Source organism: Nannospalax galili, unplaced genomic scaffold (assembly GCF_000622305.1).
Source record: "Nannospalax galili isolate Female #2095 unplaced genomic scaffold, S.galili_v1.0 scaffold307, whole genome shotgun sequence".
Classification (NCBI taxonomy): Eukaryota; Metazoa; Chordata; class Mammalia; order Rodentia; family Spalacidae; genus Nannospalax; species Nannospalax galili.
This window is the reverse complement of record NW_008359625.1, coordinates 3,583,306-3,605,005: the sequence shown is the minus strand read 5'-3', so window position 1 is coordinate 3,605,005 and position 21,700 is coordinate 3,583,306. Positions and strand designations below refer to the sequence as shown.

General features: G+C 41.1%; 1 protein-coding gene across 1 annotated transcript in view; it reads right to left on the bottom strand.

Annotated features, from left to right (window-relative positions):
• Akr1d1 (aldo-keto reductase family 1 member D1) overlaps nucleotides 1-21,049 on the bottom strand; it is a 27,430-nt gene extending 6,381 nt beyond the window's left edge. Inside the window, exons 1-5 of the mRNA XM_029558873.1 lie at nucleotides 20,873-21,049; nucleotides 17,703-17,867; nucleotides 16,197-16,313; nucleotides 7,661-7,738; nucleotides 1,019-1,141 (exon numbers count right to left, since the gene is read on the bottom strand). Of these exons, the coding sequence (XP_029414733.1) occupies nucleotides 1,019-1,141; nucleotides 7,661-7,738; nucleotides 16,197-16,313; nucleotides 17,703-17,867; nucleotides 20,873-20,965 (576 nt within the window). The 5' untranslated portion in view covers nucleotides 20,966-21,049. The remainder of the gene's footprint in view (nucleotides 1-1,018; nucleotides 1,142-7,660; nucleotides 7,739-16,196; nucleotides 16,314-17,702; nucleotides 17,868-20,872) is intronic.
• Nucleotides 21,050-21,700: the final 651 nt, after the last annotated feature.

Below are 21,700 nucleotides of genomic sequence, written 5' to 3'. Positions count from 1 at the left end.
AAAAATATATAATTATTAATTTTTGTTTGCCCTTTATAGCAGTTTTTCTCAGTTCTGGGGCTTGACTATGGGGCCTTTAGAATATTAGGCAAACACTCTAGTGCCAAGCTGCATTCCAGCCCTGCTTCTACTGTTTTTAATATCTAGCATTTTTATACTATTAAATTTGTCAGTTTTCTTTGTGATTTTTTTCATGGTTTCCTTTTCTATTTTTCTCTTCTTTCTTTTCTTTTGATTCAGGATTCCCTCTAGCTCCAGCTGACCTAGAACCAACTATATAGACCAGGCTGGTCTGAACCTCAGAGATCCATCTGCCTCTACATAGTGAGTTCCATGCCAGCTCTGGGTATAGGGAGACCTTGTCTTAACAAACCCCCACTCCTCCCCACAAAAAACAGACTAAACCAAAATAAAACATTTTGATTGTTTCTCTGGATTTAAAATTTCAAAATTAAAAAAAAATTGAGATAAGGTGTTTTTCCATAGCTCAGGTTAGTCTCAAACTCATCACTCTCTTTTCTCAGACTCTCCAAGTGTGCACCACTATTTTTGTCTTATTGAGACAGGGAGGGCCTCAGTCTGTAGTAGTACAGACTGGCCTTTAACTTGCTATATAGCTCAGACTGGTCTCTAACTTGCTATGTAACCCAGGCTGGCCTCATATGATGATCCCCCTACCTGTCTCCCAAGTGTTGGATCCTTTTTCTTTTTTAAAAAATATTTTATTTATTATTTTTATTTTACGTGTATGAGTGTATTGCCTGTATGTGTGTAAGTGCACCTGTGTCATGCAATGCCTGTAGAGGTCAGAAGAGGGCATAGGATCCCTTGGAACTGTAGTCACAGACGGTTGTGAATAGTTATGTGGGTGCTGAAAACAGAATCTGAGTCTTCTGCAAGAGCATCCAGTGCTCTCAACCATTGAACAATCCCTCTGACCCTAGCCTGGGCTTCTTACTTTCATTTAAACATTATATTGGATGTCCCTCCCCACTCAGTGAAAGCTGTTCTGCTGTACCTGGTTGGTGACTGGTTTGTACTTGAGTCCTGGTTTGTTCAAGATGAGCTCCAGCTGTCTGCGGTTAAAATTGGACACTCCAAGGGATTTCACCAAGCCAGCATCTTTACAAGCTTCCATTGCCTGTAGGGGAAATGCCAACAGTCAGCAAAGAAGCTCCCAGGAAGCAAGAATGAGTGTGTATCCTGTGTGTGCCTCCCCTATCCCCTCAGATTAATACATGTGATTGAAAAAAATTAAAAAATTAAACAATACATATTTAAAGTATACATTTTGGTAAATTCTAATATATATGTGAAATTGTTAGCATGATCAAGTTGTGAATTCCTCCCAAGAAGCACCAATCAATGTTTAACTTCCAGATAACCAGGGCAGGAAAAAAACAAAACAAAAACAGTTTAAAGTGGTTTTCAGTTTCTGCGGTATAACTCACTAGGCTGCACTCAAGCAATACATGTCATCATTGACTATGGGGTTAGGAAGAGATATGCACCGTCAGGTCTTGCAAGCTGGTGTGATCCACTTTCAGCACACCATTGAAAAGTTAATCTTTCGCAGGCAGATCTCTGTGAGTTCGAGGCCAGCCTGGTCTCCATAGTGAATCCAGGCCAGCTGGGGCTACAGAGAGACCCTGTCTCAAAAAGTCCAAAAAAAGAGAGAGAAAAGATAATTTCTCCTTCACAGAATATGTGCTAGCCCTAGTGTTGAAACTGAAGGAGGAATAATTAGGTCCTGAATGTTCCTGGCATGGTTGCCTCCCCCTGGCTACTTTCCCAGACCTGGCATCTTGCATGACTACAGCCCACCCTACTACTGCTCTCCCCCATATGACACAACCTCAACCACCAGCCCCTTTCCCATCCCCAAAGGGAGAAAATACAAAAACCCTGAGCCCGTGAGGCAGCCTGCTTCTCTTCAGGATCCCGGTTCTGAGGGGTGCTTTTCTCCTTTGACCCCGGGCGGCAGGGAGGGAGGTGCCTCTCAGGCTTGTTCCCTAATTAGCCTGCCTGTTTTGTAGAGGTTGGTTTCTTTCTTTTTTCTTCCTCTGTATTTCCTTACAGAAATCATTTGGCACTATATGGGTCACTTCAGCAGTCCCTGCTCTGCTCCACTGAAACACATTAAGCTAATACGGCACAGTAATGATTATTGCAGTTGTGTAACAATGCTCAAAGTCCAGGGCTGGAGAAATGGCTGGGCAGTTAAGAGCACTGGTTGCTCTTGCAGAGGACCTGGGTTTGGTTCCTAGCATCCACATGGAAGCTAACAACCACCTATAACTCCAGTTCTAGGGAATCTGATGCCCTCTTCTGACCTCCGTGGGCATTGCATGACACAGGTGCACATACATACATGTAGAGAATACACTCAGATACATAAAAATAAAATTAATAAATGAAAAAATAATAAAAAGTAGTGTAAGTCCTCTAAATTTTTTAAATTAATATTTTAAACTTTCTCTTTGAAAATGTCATACATGTATACAATGTGCCATATTCATATCTACCCCTACTCTTTTATTCCAAGTTGTTTCTGAAATGATAGGTTACTTATGTTTACAACTTATGTTATAAATTTTAGTATTGTTTTAACTTCTATGAGTATTTGGACTAGGAGTATATTGACTCTTTAGCTGAGTCTGGGGAGAATTAACATCATAACCATATTGAATATTAAGAGACATGGTCTATTTCTCCATTTATTTATATCTTTGACTTTGTTTAGTAATACATTGTATTTTTTACTGTTCAATGCTTATACATATTTTATCATCTAAATTCCTAAATATTTAATGTTGCTCTTTAAAAAATTCAATTTCTAATTGTGGATTTCATATAGTAGATTTTATTTTCTTCTTGTCTTATGAATTATTTATACATGTTTCTCTGTTTCTAAATAGTTGGTGTTCGCTCAGATATCTTTTTGTTCTTGATTTCAAATTTAATTCCAACTTAACAAGACCACACACTCTGTATAACTCAAATATTTTAAAACTTATTGAGACACATTTTATCAGTGAGAAAGTTGGTGATTTTGTTTACGTGTTTCCAGGGCACTTGAAAAATGCCATCCTGCAGTATCTTGGTGGAATGTTCTGTGAGTGTCAATTAGATCAAAATCTTGATAATGCGTAACTCTCATCTATCATATAGATTTACTGTATAGTTCTTTCAATTTTATTTACTTATTTATTTTTTTGTTTATTTATTTTGAGGCAGGATCTTCCTACAGCCCCAGCTGGCCTGGAAATCACTATATAGACCAGACTAACCTTGATCCCACAGAGATCCACCTGCCTCTGCCTCCCAAGTCCTGGGATTAAAGGCACGAGTCATCATGCCTGCCTCTTATTTTTATTTATCTTTTACTTCTAAAATTTTAATTGAATTTTTGTGATTTTCATACAATAGAATTTGATGGTATTTAGATCTTCTCCCCTATCTGCACCTCCCCAAGTGCCTCCTGGCCAGTTTAATGTACTCTATTATATGTAATAGGGCCTATAGAGTCTAATTTGTGTCTGCAAACGTCCTTAAGTATGGGTCCACTCACTGGATCTTGCTTAACTTGCCAAGAGTCCCATCCTTGAAAGACACTGTCTCTCCCCCTCCCAGCATCCATCAGTTGCCAAAAGTTCCTTAGTTTAGGTTGGGATTTCTTACTCATGTCCTTGCATTATGCTGGGATTTTGTTTGGTTTCAGCTTCCATGGGACTTATGCATGCTGTCACCATTGCTGTGAGTTTATATGAGTAACTAAACAGCTGTCTGGAAAACTCTGTTTCCTTGTGGTCAGCACCTCCTCTGGCTCTTACAATGTTTCTGCTCCCTTCTTCCACGATGATCCCTGATCCTTGGGAAGAAGTTTGATATAGGTGTTCTATTCAGGGATAAGCACTCTGTAATCTCTTGTTCTCTTATTTTTATTTTTTAAAAAGTTTTTTTAATGTATGAGTGTTTTGCTTGCATGTATGTGTGTACACCATGTACCTGGTGCTGTTGGAAGCCAGAAGAGGATGTCAGAGTCACTGTAACTAGAGTTATAGATGGGAAATGAGCTACAATGTGGGTGCTGGGAACTGAACCTAGGTCCTCTACAAGAATAGCAAGTATCTTAACCTCTGAGTCATCTCTCCAGTCCCAATTATTGTCTCATTTATTAAGAGACACTTTGAAATATGTGATTATAAATGTAGATTATTCTCTTCAAGTTTATGTTTCATGCATTTTGAAGCTCTGCTCTTGAGTATGTAGTATTTAGAACTGGCCCCTTTATTGTTATAAAGTGAGTTTCTCTACCCCTTGGTAGAAACTTTTGCTTTGAAATCTTTCTAGAAGTTAAAATATCCAGTCCAGATTTCTATGAGTTAAGTGCTAGACTGGTATATATTTTTCTACTTTTTAAGTTTAATTAAAAAAATTGTTTATTTTATGTGTATGATTGTTTCACTTTCATATATGTACGTGCACCCACATCATGCAATGCCTGTGGAGACTACAAGAGGGTATTGGATCCCCTGAAACTAGAGTTAGGAATGGTTGTTACCTGCCATGTGAGGGCTGAGAACCACGCTGGGGTCCTCTGCAAGAGCAGCCAGTGCTCTTAACTGCTGAGCTGTCTCTCTAGATCCTTTTGATTTTTTTCTAATAACCTATGTGTGTCTTTTTATTTAAAATTGGGTTTCTTGTATATACTACATAGTGGGAATTTTTGTGAGTGAGAGATGTTTTTATTTTGAGATGTGTTGTTTTTTAAATTTATTTTTAAATTTTCATTTGGGATCATTGAGGTGCTCAAACTGTACATATTTTGTGATTATGTATATTGCTAAGTTTAAGCCTCCCAGGCAGTTGTTCACGTCTTTCCCACCTGCCCGTTTCCCCTCTTTTCTGTCTTCTCTTAGAGCAATTACTTCCTATTATTCCGTTTCCTTTTCCACCCTTCTTTGGGAGAAATACTTTACTCACAAGTATTTCTTCTTAATATTCTGAGATTTCACTCTAATCATTGTGGTAAATGTAAAAGAAATGCACTGTCTTTTCTATGAAAAGGTTAAATAAGAAAAGGGTGACATTGTTCTTAAAGAAAACTGTAAAACACACCATTTGACAAAAATCCTTCCTGAGTCAGGATTTTTCTGCTCAAGGTTGCATTCTGCTTATCAATTGCACTATTTTAAGTTCACCAATCACATATGACTGTGAGGCTGAGCTCTGACCCCTTTGAGCTTTAAGTTAACCTATCACATATGACTGTGAGGTTGAGCTCTGAGTACAGGGCCCCTTTGCTTTAGAAATAAAAACCCCGTGGAACCCCCTGCTGGATGTGCTTGTTGGATTTAGCACCTACACAGCCTTCTGCAGAAGTACAACTTTTTGTCTTGCCAAATCCTTTGGACTGTGTGGTCATTTTCTTCAGATCCCAGAGCCATTCCCAGTACCGAGTAGGTGCGGGTTCCCTTAGCGTTTCCTCCTTGCACTCTGTGCCTCATGCCCTCAGAATGTTTCCTTCTTCACAGGTGCCCCTCACTTCCTCCTTAGACTCCTATGTGTGGATGCTGGAAATTCTAATTTTATCCTTCTCATTGCCTAGCTTTTCTTTCATGTTGAAATAAAAATTTTCCTTCTTCATCCTGGGAGATTTCTTCATTCTGATCCTTAAACTTAATTATTAGTTTTCCAATCCATATCCATTTCTAATATTTATTCCCATGTCTACTATTGTGCTTTTTAAATTTTTTACTTGCTAGTGCTTTTGTTTTGTTTTTGTTTTGTTTTGGGTGGGGGGCAGACAGGGGCTCACTATGTAGCCCTGGCTGATCTGGAACTTGCTATGTCGACCAGACTTGCCTAGAATGCCCAGAGATCTGTCTACCTCTGCCTCTCCAACTGCTAGGATGGAAACTGTGTGCCCCCACGCCCTGCCTTGCTTGTGTTTTCTTTTTTCAAATGTTTTCTTGCTCTTCGTTCATACAGCTAATATCTTTCTTATGTCTTTCAGTATATGGGTTCTTGGTTCCCTTCTGTTTATGTTGGGGTCTCTAACAGCAATGTTTTCTTCTGAGACAAACGCTTTATTACTTTGGTTAATGAACACTCATTTTCTTTTGGGCACTTTCCCCAGAAGTCCCTTAGAAGAGAACAGCAGACCCTCAAACTCATGACAACAACGACATCAGGAGTAAGTTTATGGCCTCTTGGATGGAAAGCCCAAGGTACCAGAAAACCTAGTCAGTGTCTTTTTAACCCTCCAAAAGCTCTGTGCTTTGGATCTTGGGCTGTTACCTCTAGGAGCGAACCTTGCTCACTCAGAGTGTAGGTTCCCAGTCTCTGCTGTTGGCAGTGGGGTGGGGCTCGGGGTAAACTGTCAGAGAGCAGTTAGCCACACAGTTTTTTTTTTTTTTTCCAGCCTCTTGAAAGTTCATAATTTCAGTGCTGCTTTAATTTGATTTCTGAAAGCCATTATAAACCAGCTCTAAGTTCCTGCACATGGAGGAACAGGGAATATTTGTTCCAGCTATGGCAGGGAAGAAGAACTTGAAGCAAGAATTGCTGGAGTTTCCCTTGTTGCTTGTCAGTTGTTTCTCGGAGTGAGCTCCTAAGTTTTCTAATTTTCCTGTACTTTCCTACTCTTGTGATCATGGGAAGGAACCAGCAGCTGGTCCAGAAACAGAACTAGCTTAGTTTCTCATGAGTTACTTTGAGTCATTTCTTTCAGAGACCACATTCCTAATATCTTTAGTAATTTAAAAAAATGTATGCGTATGAGTGTTTTCTCTGCACATTCATGCAACGCCTGGGGAGGCCAGAAGAGGGTGTCAGATCCCCTGGAACTGGAGTTACAGTGGTTGTTAGCCACCATGTGAGTGCTGGCAGCCTGTGCTCATAACCACTGAGCCATCTCTCCAGCCCCATATTATTGCTTTTTAAAATTTAATTTTTAATTAGTGAATTATCTCATTTATATATTTTATAGTACTATTTTATTAGACCATATTGTCTTCATTTCTTTTTCTTTTCACACTTTTCTCTTCCCATTCCTTGGAATTGTTCTCTTCAATAAGAAAAATTAAGAATTATTTAGCACCTAGGGCCACTGAGATGGCTCATGCCAAATCCTGCTGGACCTGAGTTCAATCCCCAGGACCCATGTGTTGGAAGGAGAAAACCCACTTCTCTAGGTTATTCTCTGACCTCCACATGCACAGCATGGCACACACACACACACACACACACACACACACACACACACACGCACCCACATATATATATACACACGCACACTAAAATGTGACTTTTTTTTTTTTTTGGTCTTTTTGAGACAGGATCTCCCTGTAGCCTGAGCTGGCCTGAAACTCACTACGTAGACCAGGCTGGCCTTGAACTCACAGAGAGCCTCCTGTCTCTGCCTCCTGAGTGCTGGGATTAAAGATGTGTGACACCATAGCCAGCTTAAAATGTGACATTAAAAAAAAAAAGAATTATTGAGCACCTACAAGTGGAGTTTTTATATATCTGTGTTTGTGGCTAGAAACACTCTGTTACTTGTCATTAATAGCAATGGCTTTAGAGTTCCATAAGCCTGAAGGAGGTCATACTTTGAAAAGGCAGACTTTGAAAGTAGTGGTGCAAATGAACTCACCTCCCAAGTGGCAGGCAGGTCTGATTTGTCATATAGCCATTTGCCATTTTCATCTTTAGGATAAAATTCCTCTCCAGGCTGTAAAAAAACAAAATGCAATGCATTTACTTATATCTGAGGATTAAAATTAGATAATTTCAGTCATCCATACCAGTTATAACTTGGCCCTGCAGTTCAAGTTTACCAATTTATATAATTTCCTAATAAATATTATGTATGTGTACATATATTGTTATATAGTACAAAATATACATGTATATTTACAAAAAATTATGTTACATATGATATAATCTCTTATTAATAATATATACTTGTATAATTATGTAGCATAACATTTTATACTTCATGCTGTAGTCGATCCTCTTTTGTGGCATATCCAGGCATTCTTTGATTTGTCCAGTGCACAGGCACATCACTTCCATGATCTTGCCTAGTATTCATTTTGCACTGGATGAATTTTCCTTTCTTTAATGATAGGTAAGTGATTTTTTAAAAAAAGATTTTAAAAAATTTTATGTGTATGAGTGCTTTGCCTGCATGTATGTAAGTGCACTTGTGTCATGCAGTGCCCACAGAGTCTAGAAGAGGGTGTTGGATCCCCTGGAACTGGAGTTATGGACAGTTGTTAGCTGCCATGTGGGTGCTGGGAACCAAACCTGGATCCTTTGCAAGAGCCGCCAGTGCTCTTAACCACTGAGCCGTCTCTCCAACCCCCTAGGTGAGTGTTCTTAATCTATGTAGTATGCTTTTAAGAAAAGAGTGGTACTTGAGAATGAGGGTTTCCAGTCTCAGAATTCTGACACTCTACCCTCGCCCAAGTCCAAGGCAACAAATTTCTTACTCCCATAAGGAACTAAAACTTTGACAAAGAGTGAGGAGAAATTCGTCAACTAAGAGAGGTGCAGCTGGTGCCTGGATGCTCCCTGTGTTCGAAGAAGTTGTATAACGTGAGACTCCCCAGTCCTGACCAACTTTCCAGTGGCTCTTATTTAAACAAATTTTAATTACTTTAAAATTCTCATTCTCTCTCTCATTCTTTGTCTCTCTGTCTCTCTGTCTCTCTGTCTCTCTCTCTCTCTCTCTCTCTCTCTCTCTCTCTCTCTCTCTCTCTCTCTCTCTCTCTCTCTCTCTCTCTCTCTCTCTCTCTCTCTCTCTCTCTCTCTCTCTCTCTGTGTGTGTACACATGTCATGATGTCTCTGTAAGTGGGAGTTGGTTCTCTCCCTCCACCATATGGGTTCTGGGGATCAAACTCAGGTCGTTTGGTTTGACGGCAGATGCCTTTACCCTCTGAGCCATCTTATCGGACCCCAGTGGTTCTTTCCTTTCCCCTTCTGGCCCTCCAAGAGTTCAGCACCTTCTTTTCTACCCCACACTCAATCTGAAGCACAATCCCTTTCTTTAGCTTTTGAATAACATCTCTCAAAAAATAAGGCAGAGAGTAACTGAGCAGGACATCTGACATCCTCTTCTGCATGTACATGCACAGGTCCTTGCACCCTCATACATGTGTGCATATACCACACACACACACACACACACACACACACACACACACAATACACACAATACACATAGGTACATATACGATAGAAAATAATTTGAAAAGAATGACTTTCAATGAGATTTTTAGGGAGGCCCTCCATAGTGAGATGGCTATTGGGCTAGATCTGGAAAGCTGAAAGGAAGGGAAGGGAAGGAAGGAAGGAAGGAAGGAACGAAGGAAGGAAGGAAGGAAGAAAGAAAGGAAGGAAGGAAGGAAGGAAGGAGGGAGGGAGGGAAGGAAGGAAGGAAGGGAAGGGAAGGGATGGAGGGAGGGAGGGACAAAGGAAGGAAGGAAGGAAGGAGGAAGGAAGGGAAGAAGAAAAAAGACCATTTCTGCTATTTGGTGGAGGATGCATTCTGGGCATTTTGGGGTATATTATGGGTTGAATTGTGTCTCTCCTCACCAAAGATGTTGAAAATGTAACTTTTTTTACCTGTGAATGTGCCCTTAAATAGAGTCTTTGTAGATGATTAAGTTAAAATGGGATCTTTGGAGTGGGTCTGATACATAAACAAATGATCCCTGTGTACTGAATTCTAGTTCTTTTTTCTTTTCTATAGGCTGACACTTGTTAGCTTAAAAGCCTGTCCAAACTCTAATTCTTATTTATCTCTTTGAAATCTCTATATGTCCCTAATATAATATGACTATATCCATACAGAAAAGGGGAAATTTGGACCCAGACACAAAAGTGCACATGAGAAACACTCTGAAAATAAAGGCAGTGTGGTTGCTGGAAAGACAAATGTCCCCTGCAGGTTCAAGTATTTGACCACTTAGTCTCATAGCTGGTGGCGCTGTTTAGGGAAGTTCCTGGAATCGCTTTAGGAGACGTGGCCTTACTGGAGGAAATGCATCACTGGGGGTGGACTCTCAGTGTTGTCCCACTTCCAGTCCTCTCTCTGCTTTATGTTTATGGTTGAAGATGTGAGTTCTCAGCTTCCTGCTCCAGCCACCATGCCTGCCACTTGCTGCCGTGCTTCCCCATCAGGATGGCCTCATCCCTCTAGAACCATAACCCCAAATATATTCTTCCTTCTATAAGTTGTCTTGGTCATGGTGTTTTATCACAGCAACAGTAACATAACTAATATAGGCAGAGATTGGGCTAATAGCTTCTACAAACCAAGAAACCCCAAAGATTGCCAGCAGATCACCAGAAGCCATGAGAGAAGTGATTCTCCTGCCCACAGAAGGACCAAACCTGCTAATAGCTTGATCTTGAGGCTTCTAACCTCTAGAAGTGTTAATAATAGGTTTGTGCTGTTTGAACCATCAAGTTGGACGCCTCCTTTTCCCAGAATAAAGGGAAACTGACACAGGGAATAAATGTGGGGGCAGGTAGGACTAACAAAGTTACTGTAACAGGAGGCATCAGTTACCTGCTCTGGTCTGAGTGTTTGTCCCAACCCTCTCCTTCCGATCACCTCCAGCCTTATTACCAAGATGATGGCATCACAAAGTGGGGCCTGATTGGGTCAGGAGGGCTCTACCCTTGTGGGCGGGATTAACGCCCTTATAAAAGAGGCTTCATGCTTTTCCATTTCCACTGCATGAGGACACAAAGATGTCCTCTGAGAAGACTGGGCCCCATCAGAGCTAGCATCTGCTACACTTGCATCTGGAGCTGCCTGGCTTCCAAAACTGTAAGCAAAATACATTTTGACTGTTTATGAGATGGTCTAACATATTTTGGGATAGTAGTCTACCTCGACTAACAGCCTGCTTATACCCTCTTGGATGCCCTTACTTTATTTTTCTTTACACTTAAAGCAGCTTTAATCACTACTGGAATCACAACAAGCAATTCCATTTCCCAAGTGCACAGTGGGAATTCAGCTCCCATTTGTCTCCCTGGGAAAGAAGAGTGTGTATCAAGAGGACACTGAAGGGTAGGGGATAGTGGTCAGGGAAGGACGCCCTGGACCAGTTCAGCTGAGTTCCAGTTACTTTCACTTTCATCTAAGATGGCCCATTTTGGGGTTCTTGTCCAAAGCTGACCTTTTCGATGGGCTCCTCTCACAGGTTGGCAGGGTCTCTCTAGCAGAAATTTCAAACTTTCTGTCCTTATTTTACCCAATCAGATTCCTGTTTTCATGTGAGTGAACCAACCAGCAGCATTCATTCTGCCCTGTCCAATCCAAAGGGGGAAAGAGGAGGCCAACTCTGTCTCATCCTCACCCTAGTGGAATATAAAAAGCCCAGGCTGTCCAAGCGGGTAGCCAGTTCTCCAACTCTGGACCTCCTCCCCTTGAGGGGATTCTCTTTGTGTGTTATGTTACTGTCGCTTTAATAAACTTAGGCTGTGTGGTATGACTACAAACTTCTTGTTTTGAAATTCTTTACCTGGCGAAGAAAAGGGCCTGAGAAAAGAACCCCCAGGTGACATAACACCATCTGTCTAGAGTCAAAACCCAGCTAGGCTAGATGAACCAGGGGTAGAACAGGCCATAATAATAAGTGCTAATCACATAACTGTGATAGTTAATCTTAAGCTGTGGGCCAGAGTCTGTGCTACGGGCTTTGTGTTTTTCAATGCTAGAAGCTTTTAATAGTATATCTTTTATTCATGAAGATTTTCAGGTCGTGTGGTTAATAAGTGATGAAAATAGAATTCAAACTCACAGCACCAATATTCTTTTTCCCTTTTTTTAAAAAAAAGAAATGGGCCAGGCGTGGTGGTGCATGCCTTTAATCCCAGCACTCAGGAGGCAGAGGCAGGCGGATCTCTGGGAGTTCAAGGCCAGCCTGGTCTACATAGTGAGTTCCAGGACAGCTGGGGCTACAGGGAGACCCTGTCTCACAAAGACCAAAAAAAAAAAAAGAAATGGATATCAACTCTTTCATGTGGAAAAATGAGAAAAAATTATTGGTAAAATCAGGAAATTCAGTATGTCCTCCATTTTAATTTAACTGACTTAACATCTTGGGAAGGACAGCTAGGAAATATTCTCTTCATTACATTTGTTTTGCATATGCTGTGCTTTCTTTTATTTTCAAAAAAATTTGTTTTTTAAAAAATTATGTGTGTGGGGGGTGCCCTCAGGCTAGGGGCATCAGATCCCCTGGAGCTGGAGTTGCAGGCAGTTGAAAGTCACCTGATGTGGGTGCTGGGAACCAAACTGAGGTCCTCTTCAAGGACAGCCATACTTAACTGTTGAGCCATCTCTCTAGCCTCTTGGACCTATTTTTAAAAAGACAAATCTGAGAGCTGGAGCACATTTATTTACTCACTTGGGACATGTCCAGGGATTCATACCCTTCTGACCAGCCCTTTAACCCACAGCTGCAGAGGTGTTTGCCTGTTTCATGATTAAGTGGTTCCTGGGATGTTGAGCCACAGCTGTTTTCTAAGACTTTGTTTACGATCACACACACACACACACACACACACACACACACCTGGTCTTGTTTAGTCCCCAGTTATAGTTCCTCATTCCCCCATCGGTTTTTCTTAATTTCCAGTTCATCACAAACCATTCATACATGTATTCCCTTCACTTCAGGGTCTACTTCTGAGAGGTCCAACCTAAGACGCTATTGAGATGGAAGGGAAGGCTGGTCCCCTGGACCAGGGCAATGGCAGGAGAGATGAAAAGATGAAAAGATATGAATGGATTGATGAAGAAGCAAGGAGTACAGCCTTTATACCTTAATGTTAGCTTGACGATTAAGGTGACAGTGAGGGATAGAGAAAAATCAAATATGATTCATAGGCTTTGTAGAAGGATGGTGCCAATTGTTCACTGTTGTTGGGATGTAGAAATCAAGAGAATTGTTTTGAATGCTTTTCTTTTGAAGTCCTGAGAGTGGAGCCCAGGATCTCACAATGCTATGCAAGTGCCCTACCACTGAGCTACATCCCCAGCCCATTTTGACTCTGAAATGACTAATAGATAGACATTCAAAAGGACATTTGACAAGAGAGTTGCACAGAGAAATCTGGGACTCAGAAAGAGGTCCTGACTACAGACGACATTTGGGAATCATTAGCTTGTAAAAAGATATTAAATCTGCATGATTGGGTGAAGTCATCTATAGAGAGGGTGTGGCTTACTAAGACACATCTATTGAAAGTAGACTATTGGTTGGTCAAGTAGTAGACTACTAGTTGATCAAGAAGTTTCCCAGAAATCAGGAGAGGGTTGGCTACAGCAGCCAAAAGAGAAACTATTTAAAGGTGATGCTGAAAGAGATTAAAGACAGGACAAAGTATGTGTTGGATTTGTAGTATGAAAGTCTTGGTTGACTTTGGCAATAGGAATTTCTTGTTGGGGACTGTTCTAGTTTGCCTTCAATTGCCATGACAAAACACTATGACCAATGCCAACTTGGGGAAGAAAGGGTTTATTTGGCTTATACCTAATGGGTCATGGTTTACCACTGAGCGAGCCTGAGGTTGGAACTCAGGGCAGGAACCTGGAGGCAGGAGCTGGAGCACAGGCCATGGAAGAGCACTGCTTACTGGTTTGCTCCCCTGGCCCATACTCAGCCTGCTTCCTTATACAATACAGAACAATCTGCCCAGGGGTGGTGCCGCCCACAGTGGGCTGGGGCTTCCCACATCACTCAATAATAAAGAAAATGCCTCACAGACATGGCCACAGGCCAGTCCAATGGAGGAAATACCTCAGTTGAGGCTTCTTCAAGTTGTGTCAAGTTGACCACTAAAGCTATCCCTACAGGGATCCCTAATGCAGTTGTGTTGGGAAGTGGAGACCATGGGCAGTGTTTAGTGTATTGACTAATGACATTATAAAAGGCCCACAGGACTGGGTTTGTGCCCCTGTACTCTGCTTTTCCACCTGGACAACGACTCAGCACCATGACCTTGGATTGCCCAAGACCCATAACCATGAGCCAATAAACTTCTGTCCACTACAGATGACTCAATTTCAGATATTATAATATGACTGCACAAAACAGATGGAGAAGGGAATGAAGCAATTGCATAACACCTGTTCTGTTCTTAAATTTATCCCTAAATTTTTCCTTCTAACATCTCACCTTTATAAAGTAGGATGCCTTTAGTAGTAACACGTTCCCCATTGTTGTGCCTTGAGACCCAGGAAATGGGTCAAGTAAGGCTGGAGTTTTAGGAAATTATTATGAGAACAGTAGGTTTGTTGACCATATTTACAACCTCCTGTTAGATCCTATAAGAAATATAAATGTATTTATTTGCTGTTGGCCTTTTAAGATGATAGACCAAAATGATGTTTACTACAGTAGGTTCTTTCTGTTTCTGGGTGCAATCCAAGATGGCAGAGGGTATCTCAAGGGTACAGGACAAATCATGGAATGACTATGGCTGACCCAGCTCTCCTCTCTTTCTATCTGTAGTTCTCAAGAAAAATTCTAGAATGTAATGAGACAGCAATACCCTTAGCTCAGGAGGAGCTGTGTGGACAACCTGGGCCATGATCCTGTCCTTTTTAGAACAGGGTGTCCTATAGGACTCTAGCCTTGTGGCACCAGCCCCTCATGAATACTACTTTTCCATTGCCCCTTGATGGCTATCCATGAGCCATAAAGTTGCTTCCCTTAGTACAAATGTTCTTTCTCTCTAGACTTGTACAAATGATATATCTCAAGGTGCACTGGATGTCACCCTATTTCAGTGAGTAGCCAGCATGTCATGAACTTGCCTGGCAGTTGGTTCTAAGAAAATAATAGTTCTCTGAAAGCAAGATCTTTGGCCAAGTTGCCCTGCCCAGCAAAGTTATGTCATCTTGTGAGATGCTAACTGGGCCCAGGGAACACATTATCTGTGCCTCTCTGTTTTGTGTTATTTTGAACCAGAGGTCAAAGTGGAGGCCTTTAAGCTGAAGGCCAAGCAGATGAGCCAAGCAAGGAGGTTGTTGTACTATGAAGCAGAAACACACAGGCAAGGATTAGATACAAGAAAGGTGACCCTGTGAGATTTCTAACTTTAATTACTCACTCATGTAATTGACTGAATGTGAATTTCCTAAAAGCCTATTAAACTTTTAAGCCATAGTGTTTTTTCCATCACACCCCTACCAGATTAAATCCTATGATTATAAATGCTACTGCAGAGGCAACAATGGACCTCCAAGAAGTAGAATGCAGAAGGGATTTGAACTTCCTTGAAGTCCTGGACTGTGAGTGTGGTTTCAACAGTGAAGTGGTCTCAGAAAGCAGAACCCAGGACAGCAGGATTTGTTACCTGCGACTTTGGCCAACGCTCTGCAGTCTGTTCTTTCTGAGCTGTCTAGTCTTATTTACCTAGCAGACAAGTAGTCAGTTTTATTTCTTAATTTCTCTTTCCTTCAGTTAAATATTTAAGCATTTGTTACTCTGCAATTGTGTATATCAGGTGTGTTCAATGAACAGTTGTGTCCATAGATTGAGAAAGTTCAAGGAAAGACTTCACTTGAACTAGAGGAGTAAATAATATCTAGATAAATCTGCCTTGTTGGTGCCAAAAATATGACCATTCTTTTGTTTACCTTCTGTTCAAGGTGATTGAAAGAGAGAGTGTTTTAGTTGTATATGTTATTTTGTACTAAGATATGTGAAGACATTTTTGCAGATGTGTGAGTAGGAAAATTGATATGTCTAGATGCTGGGCAACTAAAATGTGGACCTCAGTGTTAGTTTGATGGAAAGATACTATGGTTGTTAAAACATGTATACTAGAAACTCAGGGGGCTGGAGAGATGGCTCTCTGACCTCTGCGGCATTGCATAACACAGGTGCACTTCCATACATACAGGCAATACACACATACACATAAAATAAAAATAATAAATATTTTTAAAAGGAAACTGCAGAGAATCAGGAAATGTGGGCCCCCATCTGATAGCATTATTTGTTGGGGTGCTCGTCAGGCAAGACTATGAGTCTCTATCTATGGTAGCAAACATGGTGACATTCTGTGCCACTAGGAATGAGCAAGCTTCATGTGTTTAGTAGTTGGCTCTGGTCAGTGGGACATAGAGACCTAAATTGTAGGCACTTGAACTTACCTTAAAGGTCATGGGCATTTCAATGATGTAAAGATCTATGTAATCTAGCTTGAGAGTCTTCAAGGTTTTCTCTAGGGCGGGCCGGACCATCTCTGGGTCATGCTTTGTAGACCACAGCTGAAAAAGAATCAGGAGGGATAGTGAACTAATGTCCTTTTACTTTTACATTCTTGTGGCAATTTATTCTTTGAAAAGCCCTTGCACATATGCCATCGACTCCTTTCACATCACAAAAGCATGCCTATACCTTAACATGGGATCTGAGCATAGAAGGAGATGATAAAACTCTTTTGACACCAGAATGTCATTATCTGAACATAGTGAAAGGAATGTGAAGATCTGCCTGTGTTGATAGGGAGCCTCATTTGATGGTCAACTCCCCCATCCTGGCTAACTTCCAGAACAAAGAAAAAGGAATGCTGTGTGGTCTGTGCCTCAGTACATGCACACAGTTCTGCCTGTCATGCATGACCTTGTAGCACAGAGCACCTAGTCAGTGTATGTATGTTACCATGTATGGGAGATGAAAAGACTGAACTGTAAAGGGAAACAAACGGAAGGTATAAAAGGCTGGGTCTTTCTTCGAGGCTCTGCTTTTGAGAACTATCTCACAGAACCTGTGTTGGTATAAACTGGTTCCTGTATAAGAAAGCCTTGGGTCCCATTTTTCTATGCAGAATGCCTGCTACAAGAGACCTTCAGTATTTTGACTTTTCTACATTGTGTGACTAGAGAACACATAGTTAGCTAGATACTCTGATGGCCTAGGGTTTAACTTTCATGGCACATTGATCAAGATGTGTGCTTCAAAGAAATAAAAATGCTCTGTGCACAGAGACAGTAGATTTCTTATGCTAAGGGGTGCAGAAACCCTGTTTTATAAATGCTAACTCAAGAAATTTGTGGACTGCTTGATTTTATTACTCCCATTTAACAGAGAGAAAGAGAGACCAAAGTTCAGAAATTCTAAAGAGCTCCCAGCTCTTGGTGGTGATGGATCTGGGCCATGCACCCAGTAGTTGTTTATAGTATTTTGCATTCTGTTGTGTGGGGCATGTTTTCTGATCTGGGCAGTCTAGGAGCAAAGTCTGTGTGCTCACTTTTTACCTGCATACTGCCCTTGGGTGTTGGTTGAGCTGCAATGAAAATAGATCTTAACAGGCCATAGCAACTGACCCTTCCATGAGCTCAACTGCATACAGCCTTTCTGTTTACTTGTGGTCCTTTTTACTTATGTGTATCTTACTACATTTAACTGATGTTGCACATGTACACACAGGTGCATTGTTTTCAGCAGTTTAAAAGATTAAATTTGACCACTTCATTCTCTTCTTCCTCCTCCTCCTCCTCCTCCTCCTCCTCCTCCTCCTTCTTTATTTATTTTGTTGCAGTGTTGGAGATTAAATCCAGGGCCTTGTGCATGCTAGGCAAGGGCTGTCCCACTGAGCTACACCACAAGCCCTGTTCATGTTAACTTGAGCATCTACATAGTGAGAAATGACTCACCTTTCCACAGTAGAAAATCTCTTCCCTCTTCACCTTCCCTTCTGCCAACTTCTCTCTGATGGCCTCACCAACTTCATGCTCATTGTGGTAGAGAGAGGCCCCATCAATGTGTCGGTACCCCGCATCGATGGCTGCCTTCACCGATGTATAGGTTTGCCTAGGGATCTGATGTGATGAGGAGGATGAGTTTGGAGTGAAGTGGGTCTTTAGCCAGCATTATGAAAGACATCTTGCAGTACATTTTTTACTAGCTACTATGATAGTTCCTGATTCCATGCTCTTATGACTGAAGGACCATGGAGAAAAAAGAAACTGATCTCCTAGTGGGATCCCTCCTTCAGCACTCCATCCATCCATCCATCCGTCCACCCACGCACCCACCTATCTATCCATCTATCCATCCATCCATCCATCCATCCATCCATCCATCCGAGGTTGCCCTTGCTTTATAGTTTTAGCGATGTGATTTGATCGATCTTACCACAGCAGGGTTCAGAGTATAAGGACTGGACTTAAAACTATGTGGGTCCACATCCCAGCTCTGGGCCTCTGCGTCTAACCTTGGGGCAGTGCTTTAAATCTCTATGTTCTGTTTTCTTATTTGTCAGTGGGCTTAACTGGTATTGACTTTTTAATGTGAGGATTAAGCTATAAACTGCATGTAGTGCAAACTTCCCAGCACACCGTTAAGGGCTCAGAACATTTTCAGCTATTATTCTTCCATCCATTTATAGCTCCATATTCTCTGATACACACACATTCCGCCCCCTGCCCAGTTTCTCACAAACTCATCCATTAGTCGGATAAGTATTAGTTGAACATGCATCACATGCTGGATCCTGTCATGAAACTCTAGAGCGGAACAAGTGAAGGTCTCTTTCTAATGGATGTCTCAGGTCAGTGATGAAGATTGCACAGCATCAGTGGTTACAACAGAATATGATAAGTACCATGGAGTCCAGAATGAGGGCTGTGTGAACAAGTGGAGGGCGGGATGTAGTGAGAGGGATCTGGGTCTCTAAGAAGTATTCTTTGAGCTGAGCTTAACAAAGTTTAGTAGAGAGGACTTGGAAACGACTTTTTAGTAAACTGCCTGGCTAACTAGTACTCAGTTTGTAGAGTGCATCCATGTATAATCACTCAAGTTTCAGTACCATTTCTAATACACCTAGTGTGGTTTAGAATCTTAAATGCCACCCAAAGGCTAAAGTTTGGTCACTAAACTGAAGTGCTATTGGGAAGTAGTGAAACTTCTAACAGATAAGACCTAGAACTCAAGTGATTGGGCCATAGAGCTGACCATGTCATTTGTCTGACACTTGCTTTGTCTCTGCCTCCTGGTCACTATGAAGTAAGTAGTTTCATCTACTGCATGGTCTCTGCCTTGAAATTCTGCATCACCATGGGATCAAAGCAATGAGGGCAAATAACCATGGGTCCAACCTTATGAAACAGTCAACCAAAAGAAATCACTCCTCCTTCTAAGCTGATCAGCATGAGTATTTTGTAACAGTGACAGAAAGCTAATCGACATGACATAGCACAATTCATTCTAATAACTGTTATGAAATGTTGGACTGCAATGAGGCAAGACTTGCTCTTCCAAGCAGAAATTTTACTCTGCTATAAAAGTGGTCCATTTTGATGTTTCAGACTGATTTTGATTCTTCTCCCTTCTGTGTTTTCAGATGCTGGGCACAGCTCTGGGCTAGCAGAAACTCCACTTCTCCTTTCCACAATGCTGGAGAGTCCGTATTTTCTATTAGAGCCCAAATGCCAAGGTGGTTAAGACAATCCTTTTCATACTGGATGCTTCTCTAGACTTGTGCTTACAGGTGTGTCTAGCCTGTAGCCTGTGGGCCACATGTGGTCCAGGATAGCAATGATCACACAGCACTACACAAATTGTAAACATAATTTAAACCTTGTGAAGTTTTTTTCCATGTTTTAAAAGGTAATTCTTTCTTTTTACACCCACTTCCCAGATAGCACCCTCCCATAGCCTCCCTCCCCTACTAGAGACCTTATATTCTGATATCCCTGCTACTGTCTGCTGTGTTGTCAGCACCCCCAGCCATTCCCCACTACTTGCCCTTCTGGTGAGTCTAGTCAGCCTATCTAGAGGTCTTTGTTTTAGGGGGGTCAGATATTCCTCATCTAGCAGCAATCAGTTGTCAATATTCCTTTGGATAAGATTGGGGTCTGCTGTTCATTTTCCCAGTTCTATGCTGGGTTACGGGAGTCCCTTGGGCCACCCTGGCCAGCAACTCAAAGGAAGGTATCTCCTGTCTGGCATTGTTTCTTGGTATGTAGCCTTAGCTATGCACATGGATTATTAAAGAATTATGTTGATCCCTTTAATTTTTGGTCATACGTACCTTTTGGGTGTTTAAGACCATACAGTTGGTCCAGATAAACTGATTTATTTTTACTCTTAAGGTCATTTGATGGACTTGAACCAGTGTCCAGTCTATAAAATGGAGGGTCAACACAGAGGAATCATTTCCTCCATGCTTCCAAGCGAAGCCAACCATGGTCGAGCAGGACCTTTGAGGTTTATTTATTTATTTTGACAATTTGATTGTTTGGTTACTGAGCATGACCCCTGTAAATCAGAATACTGTGCTGTGATGTGAGAAGGTTGGATGGGCTGTGTGTCAGGTGTTCATTGAATGCTTGTTAGACTGAATTAAAAATTCTTAAATAAAACTTAAAAATCCTCCATAAGCCATAAGCTCACAAATTTCATTGTGCCTCTGTTTACTTTAGTCATTATTAGCTTTCAGCTGAAAGGAAAAAAAAGTTTGATTCTAGAATTGAAGACTTTTTAACCATGAACTGATAAGAATTTAACCTTTGACTTAAAGTCTATTTAGGTAAACTGCAGTCACTGGAGCTCGCTTTCATTATTACAAAAAAGTAACTGAGATGTACTAAAAATGAGTGATGAATTATGCTTCAGGTAAGCATTTAAAACACACACAGACACACACAAACTGACACACACAGACACAGATGCAGATACAGACAGACACACATGCAGATACAGACAGATACACACACACATACACACACGGACACAGACACATAGACACAGACAGACAGACAGAAACACACACACACACACACACACACACACACACACACACACACACCACATGCGCACTTACCGGTTTAGGATCTGAGTAGGTACCAAGCCCAATGATCGGAATGCTGTTTCCATCACTTAGAGGTATCCAGTGGTTTGCAGCACTAAGGTTCATTTTAAAGAAGAGATCTGAGGCTTCAACTTGGGCACAATTCTGAACAGGACAGAAGCAGATTATTTGAAAAGATGTCTAGCACTAATTGGATCAAAGAACAGCACACTAGGAGGAGGAGCTGGGACCAAAGGGAGATCGATAGATCTATTTCTCAATCTTTTTATTTTTCAGATTTCCCTGGATATTTTAAGCAGAATTGTCCTTTGAACTTCACTAAGGGCATAAAGATGATGTAATCTGTGGATAGATTATGTCTAGTTTTCTGTAAATAAAAGTTTTTTTTTTTAATGGAAAGGAATCCTCCTGGCTTCTATCAGTTAGGAGGCTTTGTAGGCAAATACCAGGTACATCTTAAAAATGTTTAAACTATAAAGGAATTAGTTCATATGAAAGAAAGACAGAGGCTGAGAGAAACAGAGAGACTGGTTCGCTTTTATAAGTATATTAACTAAGTCCATCATGATGTCCCAACAGTCATGCCTCCATTTAACTTAATTACCTCCACAACACCATTTCCCAATACAACAGTCCACTATCTCTGAGAAACACCTTCCAGGATCCACACTAAACACTTGAAACTACAGATAATAGTGCCAAACCCTATATGTACTGTTTCCTATACATCCATACATACAATAAGCTTTTGCCTTTTCACATAAGGGAAGCATTATACAATTTCTCTTTGGCATATCTGAATTACCAGAATCACTGATCTTGTGCTTTGGAGTCATAATA